General features: G+C 35.4%; 2 protein-coding genes across 2 annotated transcripts; one reads left to right on the top strand and one right to left on the bottom strand.

Annotated features, from left to right (window-relative positions):
• The first annotated feature begins 1,715 nt into the window (after nucleotides 1–1,715).
• Nucleotides 1,716–4,900, top strand: LOC145642331 (uncharacterized). Its single transcript, XM_081693468.1, has 5 exons — nucleotides 1,716–2,315; nucleotides 3,142–3,409; nucleotides 4,057–4,155; nucleotides 4,251–4,465; nucleotides 4,719–4,900. The coding sequence occupies exons 1-5, from the start codon at nucleotides 1,867–1,869 to the stop codon at nucleotides 4,792–4,794; spliced, it is 1,107 nt and encodes a 368-aa protein (XP_081549594.1). The 5' UTR covers nucleotides 1,716–1,866; the 3' UTR covers nucleotides 4,795–4,900.
• Nucleotides 4,901–5,198: 298 nt separating this feature from the next.
• On the bottom strand, nucleotides 5,199–7,180 carry LOC145556597 (uncharacterized). Its single transcript, XM_081618249.1, has 3 exons — nucleotides 6,888–7,180; nucleotides 6,679–6,745; nucleotides 5,199–6,298 (listed from the first exon to the last, which is right to left on the bottom strand). The coding sequence occupies exons 1-3, from the start codon at nucleotides 6,954–6,956 to the stop codon at nucleotides 5,604–5,606; spliced, it is 831 nt and encodes a 276-aa protein (XP_081474375.1). The 5' UTR covers nucleotides 6,957–7,180; the 3' UTR covers nucleotides 5,199–5,603.
• Nucleotides 7,181–7,522: the final 342 nt, after the last annotated feature.

The raw sequence follows: 7,522 nt of genomic DNA, 5'->3' as shown, positions 1-7,522 counted from the left end.
TCTTCGGTCCGGTCCGGTCCAAAACCCTATGAAAACCGGTTTTGGACCGGACCGATTTTTTTTATTAAAAATATGTGTGAAACCTTAAATAATGGTTAAAATTATCCTTAATAAGCTTAGAAAACTTTAAATTTATAAGTTTTTTTGCACTAAACATACAAAAAAAGACGTAAAAATGACGTTACAATATAGTTTTTCCAATACTTTTTTTGTGCTTTCCTAAACTTTATAAAAAATTTAGTATTCTTTTTTAAAAAATTCTTAAATTGGTCCAAAGCGGTCTGGTCCGGGTTTTGGACCGATTCTTTCGGTCCGCTCCGGGTTCGGTCCTAACTTAATCGGTCCGGTCTTCGGTTCTTAAAATTCTAATTTTCGGTCTTCGGCCCAATCCGGGTCAGTCCGGTCCGGTCTTGGACCGATGAACAACCCTAATGACTAATGATGTATAGTAGATTTGAAGTAGCGCATGTTTTGTTAATTTGTTGTACATATGCGTTTTGTGGCTTTGTAAAACCATATTTTGTATAAGCTCAACATATACACACCACCTAAAATCTGCTATTGAAATCATGATGTTATTTATATGGACTCCTCGAATTCGAAAGTATAAGAAGGGATAGGGTCATAGGGGCTTGCCCCTCTTCTTCATCTTTAAAATAAAATAAAAAAAAGTATAAGAAGGGGTCATAGTCACCTAATAAATGGTGTTATTCGAAATCATGATGTTATTATTTATATGGACTCCTCAAATCCGAAAATAAAAAAGGATTAGGAAAATGTTATACATAGCCCTTGGGGCTACATAAGCATTAAATTTATATTTGAAAATCATAAAAAGTTAAGAAATCATAAAAATATAAACACTAATTACACTGATTTACTCGTGTTTTGTCATAAATTCCTAATTTTATACAATTTTCAAGGGTGTATATAATACTTATATATTGCCCTTAGGCTACATATATCATTACCCTTTAACCATAAAAGATACTACACTTAGGGCCTATTCATTTCAGGTTAATTTCAGCTCAGCTCAGTTTAGCTCCAATTAGTTCAGTTTAGCTTTTAATTTCCTTCTTTCATGAAATATTTATTTCAGCTCTATTCAGTTCAGTTCAGCTCCAATCATTTCAATTCAGTTCGGTTCAACTTTAATCAGTTCATTTCAGCTCAATTCAGTAAATATGAATAGACCCTTGGTCTCTTAAGCTTAGTTCATTTCAGCTCCAATCAGTTCAGTTCCTAATATTCAGTTGAGTTCAGTTCAACTCCAATCAGTTCAGTTTAGTAAATTAAAACAAACCCTTAAAATTATAAATTGGGAATTTTTGTATCGGTAGAACATCTTGCTCATCTCTCGCCTCTCTTCTCATTAGCAAGATTCATAACAATATAATGAAAAAAAATATACGAGTTCAAGCAATTTAACCCTATTTAGATTTAGAAGAACAAAATATGTATTCGGGATAATATGCGCATCATGACCTGAGACCTTGGACTCTCTCAAGACTCTTAGATTGAAGAGGTATGATGTTAAGTTTCACAAAACTACAAGTGTTGCAACTTACAAGTGCTCAGTCTTTGTAATCTGCCGACTTCAAGTCGGAGAACTGTTGGCCATTTGCTCACCTGAAATTCACTCAACAACAAACAAAATATACGACTATTTATAATCCACACTAATTATAAATAATTAATTAAATCACATTATTCTAACAAAAACCAAAAGCCAAAAAATATCGCCGATAATCGCCCCGACCAAAGCGCAGAGAGCCACACGAAATAACCCCTCGAGAATTCCACATTTCTCATAAGAGGAGAGAGAAACAACAAACGAGGAGAGAGAAAGCTTCAAAAGCTTCATCAATGGCGTCAACAACTGGCATAGCCTTATTTCTCTCTCTCAAACCCTTTCAACTCTCTCACCAACACCAACACCAACACCAACACCAAAACCATCTCTCTTTTCTTTCTTCTTCATCTTCTCGCCATTTTCTCTCTCCACCAACCACTCTTTCTTATCGCCGGAATCGCATCATCGGATGTCTTATCTCCGGCGTCGGCGGCGGCGGACTTTCCGATACGAGGAAATCGGAATTTTCTAGAGAGTTCGCCGTTATTGCTACCATGTTGAAGCGCATCGAACCTCTGGATACTTCCGATATTTCCAAAGGTGTTTCTGAATCTGCTAAGGATTCTATGAAACAGACGATTTCTACTATGCTTGGACTTTTGCCTTCCGATCAGTTTTCTGTTTCTGTTAGGGTTTCGAAGGTTCCTCTTCATCATCTTCTCGCTTCTTCCATCATAACTGGGTAATGTATTGTCTCTTGCTCAATTGTTTGATCAGTATTTTTTTTTTGGATTTTTATAATGTGGTTTGTTAATTTTGCGGTGAATTTTGGATGAATTGTGTTTTTGATTGTTGAATTGTTGATTGAATGTTTTGATTTGGCGAATTATTAGAGTTCTGCAATGAATTTTGGGTTAATTGTGTTTTTTGGTTGTAGAATTGGGATTTTCGGATTGTCAAATGTTGAAAGGGAGGGCAATTTTAAAGAGAAATTTTCAGTTGAATTCTGTTTTTGATTGTGGATTTGGTGCAATTGGATAAAGAATGCTACTTTTCAAAGGTGAATTTGAGCTATTTTGATTGTTAGATTATGGAAATTAATACATTTTGGATTGTTTGAGCTTTGAATTGAAAGATTTCAGTTGGAAGGCTTATTTCACATAGAATTTTCAGTGACTTCTGTATGTGATGATGATGAAAATAGTACATTTTTATAGAGAATGCTAAAGGTCTTAACCCACCTTAACCCCCCTACCAACACCCACCCCGAAACAACCCCTTAAGATGAATTTGCAGACAGTCGGTTTTGATAAGGAATGTAAGTTTGTAAACGAGTTATCTGCGAACTCTGCTTGCTATAGGCGGATTAGTAATTGTAGATTGAATGTTTGTAGGTTTTGTCTGGTCCCTTTGTTATTTAGATAGTGATGAAGATTCAAATTCTTATATTGCTTGGTTTCAAATTCTAAGATATTGGAAGGAAAGGCAATTTCATAGATATATCTTTTTAGTAAATTATATTCGATGTAGCTAAATGTTTAAACTCTTGTTATTTTTAATCGTGATAGGTATACGCTGTGGAATGCAGAATATCGCATATCATTGATGAGAAATTTTGAGCTGTCTATGGATAGTTCGGAATCACGTAAATTTGAGGAGGGGAGTGAGGCGTATGGATTGGACCGTGAGGAACGAGAGAGTGAAGGTGCAAATGCATGTAATGATTTAGGCATCAATAATTTTGAGCAGCTTACTTCTTCTAGCTTAAAGGATTTATCTCCTGAAGCTTTGAGATACATCCAACAGTTGGAAACAGAGTTAAGCTCTGCACAAAAGGTGAGAATCTGTCCACTTGGAGTTGTTTAGTGGTATTATTGTTGTTTATTCCTGTGCCGTGTTTAAGTAATACGGAATTCCTGGGATTGAACTTGCCTGTTTTGTTAACTTCTCTTCAATTTCCTAAGCTTGTCCCAAAGCTTGAGACTGTCTTTTATGAGTGTGGATTCTAAGGGCAACCTTGTGACATTGATAATACTTTCTTCATGGGTTCTTGAATTTATCCAAAAATTTGGAGCTTCTTCCCCCCTGGCTATCATTTCTCTGATTGGATGGGCCTAGTATTTAATTCACAGTGGAAAATTTTGGGCAACTCATAAAATCATGGGAGTAGGTGAACTGAAGTATACTGCGTTTATGCTAAGCTTCTGGACATTAACTAGCACCATTTAGAAGACTACAAAAATATGTTTTTTTTTTTTTTTTTTTTTTTTTTCTGGATTACTGTGAGAACTACCCTACATTTTTGTTCTACAGCCCAACTCCATGTTGTCTTGAGCTCATTGTTGATATGCTGTCCTGCTGTTGAGGCCACATTTATGGATACAAGGTTTTATTGCAGAAATGTATGTGAATTTTGACGTGTATGTTGTGAGATACCACTCATACCAGTGTTTATTCTAAACTTGTAACTTCTCTCATTTCAGGAACTAGACGCACAGAGGCAAGATTCTGTGCAAATGGAATCAAGTAAGGGTAACAATAATAATCTGCTGGAGTACCTCAGGTCCTTGGAGTCGTCTATGGTGAGTGTTAAAAGATTTTGATCTTAATGTTAGTGTCTTTATTGTCATCTTAAATGTTCATGTGCAAGTGTTGACATCATATTTGGCATATACAGGTGTCTGAACTCTCACAGCCTAATTCAGTAGAGGTAAAGGAAGTAATCCATGAATTAGTTCAAAATACTATACATAGATTTTTCAAAGATAGCCCCATATCCAAATCCATTGAGACTCCGACCATAGCAAGCATAAAGAACCACCAAGTTGGTGACAGTGAAGGTTTTGAAATGATCACCACTTCCAGGGATTCGCTTGCAAAACTTTTGTTCTGGTGAGTAATCTCTTACTTTGTTGCTTGCATTTAGTCAAGACTCTAGAGTCATCTGCAATACTGCATGACATCAAGCTATGAAGTTTCTAGCATTATTTTCCCTTACGCTTCATCTATTTCACTGATTGCACTACCAAATTTAGGTAGCTGTAGTTTATCACATACGTAATAGAGTAATAGTCATCTTTTGGTAGATTGTGTTGTGTTAACAATTATTTGGTTTGATTCTAAGTGGCGTCTTCATTGCTGGCAGGTGTATGCTGTTAGGACATCACTTGCGAGGCTTGGAAAACAGATTACACCTCAGCTGCGTTGTTGGATTATTGTAAAGAGTACAGAAATAGCCCTGTATATTCATCCCTTCTTTCTCATCTCAGAAGATGCTTGTTGTATTTTTGCTGGAAAAACTGCAATACAACCGACTTTTATTATTATTCGGATATTCAATTAATCTAAATGAGCTTACAAAATATCCTCTCCATTAACAATCACCCATATCCGTAATCCGTCCAATGTCTATGAACCAGTAGTTTTGTATCTGTGAGGTTGATCTCATCCTTATCAAACAAAAACTTTGTTTTTCCTGAAATGCCAATACTGTCGCCTTCAATTGCCTTAAAATGCAATCCCCCGGACTACATGCCCACAGTAGGATTGAATGATTAAAAAGACAGAATAGGGTTCATTGTAAATTTGTAAAATTTTGAAAAACTAAACGAAACATCACTTGTCAAGGGTAAACTCACATTTATTTAGGGTGTTCGTAAAAAGTTCACATTTTCAACATACCAATTGTACAACAACTAATGAACATACGGAATAGTACGATAACTAATATGTACGGATATAAGTAGCTTTTCTAAGGTCTGTCTAGGGAGTCAATAAGGCACGGCAACAATGTATGGACAAAGATGGTAATCTTGTTAACTAGTCTCTGGTGGTGTTAAAATCCATACATCAGCATATGCAAACATCACCAAGAAATGAATGCTTCACAGGTCTAACATAGTCCCTCAGCTAATTCATCTCACTGATATAGGTATCTTAAGAAAAACACAGTCAAGTCGAACTTTGTAAAGTATCAGGAAACACGAAATAAACTCCTCATATACACCGCATGATCTACAGAACAAGTCTCTTAAAACCATGTATACTTGCTGCAAGGATCATTCGGCTGAACTGCTAAATCTGTATCAGCGTTTACAGAATCATACTGCTTTCTGCAGCCAGGACAACGGCCATCTACCTCGAGTATCTTATTGTGACAGAACAGGCAAAGCTGAAAACCACAGGGGCAAGGGAAGAAGCTCAAGTCTGTAACATCAAAATCCTCACAACAAATCGGACAAGCAGAAGGTCCACTCGAAAAGCAGTGTTCTGAAGGCAGCTGATTTTGATTATACTGCTGCAGTTTTGGAAGACCAGGCAAACTTCTAGGACGATCAACATCATACAGGCTCCAAGCGCGACTGTTTCCCTGATACCGACAATTTACACCAGCAGATTCTGTTTCTGAAGCACGGTGTTCCATATCTGAAGTCTGCCTGTTTTCTGCTGTCAAAGCATCTGCCACAGCTTCCCAATAATCTAAACACCTCTCATCTATGTCACAGCAACTACTAGAGCAACTGGCACTACTGCTATTGTGATCAAATCTTCTGATACTCGAACCATTCATCCGGGACACAGCTTCATCAGTACATGATATCGGTATCTCACCCTCGTGTTTTCTTGCATTCACAGCCAGATTGTCCTGCTCCTGTGTTGTGTCCCCCTTGCAGCCATTTGGAATGGATTGAGAAAGTTCGAATTCTCCAACGACATTGTTGTCCACTGAACAAATTATAAGCCAACCGAAAAAAATACATCAAATAAGCAAACAAGATCATCAAAACTTAAACTACCACATTAATTAAAAACCAAGAACATCAAATTAGCAAAACCTTTGTAACCTGCCTAAAACCAGACAAATTCTATCAATCAAAATCAAAATCAAAATCCCACAAATTAATAATTAACATCATTTTTGTTTCAGATAGTTGTTTAAGGAATCCAAACCCAACATTTCGAAAACTCAATTCACATACATTAAAGAAAACCTAAAGAACAAAAATTTTAAAAATAATCAATCATGTTTTCAAAATTTCTTAACGTAACCAAGATCAATTATGATCATCAAACCGTCTGATACAAGAATTTACGCGTAAACGTACCTTGGGATAATCTTTGATCTCTTGTAACATTAACCTTGTTTTGTTTTGATTTCCCATGTTTGCTCCCCTGTTTTTTTTTTTTTTTTTTTTTTTTTTTTTTTTTTTTCACAAAAACAATCATCAATTCTTGAAACACAAAAATGATCAAAAACAAAAATAAAAATGAAATTCAATTTTTTCAACAAAAAAATAAATAAAAACAAACATACCCTTTTCTTCTTGGAAGAATTCCTGTTACGCCCGCAAACACGAGCATCAGAAATTGTATCAGACCTCATAATTCTGAAATTTCTGAAATCAAAAGGTTTTTATTATTATTTTAAAAAACAAAACCCAGAATTTATTGAAGAAGAAGAATATATTTGATTATTGGTAACGGTGAAATAGATTGAAAAGAAAAGAAAATTAAGAGAGAGACAGGAGGAGATGATGGCTTAGATATAGCGCAGCACGAATGTTATGAGGCCACAAAATTAGGGAGGGAAAAGAGAAGGATGAAGGACCCCTTTTTATAAAAATAATCAATGTCAATTAAATTCTAATCCATATTAACAATTGACATCTGTTACATCACATATTCACATGTACATGTGTTTATATATACTTATAAAGTTATTTTCCAACTTTTTCTCTTGTTTATTGTGTCTTCTAATGTTCGTTATTACTTTGATTGGCATAATTTTTTAATTCGCAAGGGGCTATTTTAGTATACTATTAAAAGAAACTTAAGTTTAGTATACTATTAAAAAAAATTGCAAAAAATGAATTAATTTTAGTACACGTTATAAACTCCCTCCGTTTCAAGTTACTCGCAACAAAGGAAGGAGTTGCGGACTCCTAGGCA

Source organism: Chenopodium album, chromosome 8 (assembly GCF_948465745.1).
Source record: "Chenopodium album chromosome 8, dcCheAlbu1.1, whole genome shotgun sequence".
NCBI classification, from domain to species: Eukaryota; Viridiplantae; Streptophyta; class Magnoliopsida; order Caryophyllales; family Amaranthaceae; genus Chenopodium; species Chenopodium album.
This window is presented reverse-complemented; position numbering and strand designations above follow the sequence as displayed.

Bases quoted from the DNA above. Each gene is read 5' to 3' on its own strand.
- LOC145642331 (XM_081693468.1), top strand. From the start codon at position 1,867: ATGGCGTCAACAACTGGCATAGCCTTATTTCTCTCTCTCAAACCCTTT. The intron at 3,410-4,056 runs GTGAGAATCTGT...CTCTCATTTCAG, and splicing joins AGTTAAGCTCTGCACAAAAG to GAACTAGACGCACAGAGGCA. The intron at 4,156-4,250 runs GTGAGTGTTAAA...TGGCATATACAG, and splicing joins GGTCCTTGGAGTCGTCTATG to GTGTCTGAACTCTCACAGCC.
- LOC145556597 (XM_081618249.1), bottom strand. From the start codon at position 6,956: ATGAGGTCTGATACAATTTCTGATGCTCGTGTTTGCGGGCGTAACAGG. The intron at 6,746-6,887 runs GTATGTTTGTTT...AAAAAAAAACAG, and splicing joins ATTCTTCCAAGAAGAAAAGG to GGGAGCAAACATGGGAAATC. The intron at 6,299-6,678 runs GTACGTTTACGC...TAATTTGTTCAG, and splicing joins AGATCAAAGATTATCCCAAG to TGGACAACAATGTCGTTGGA.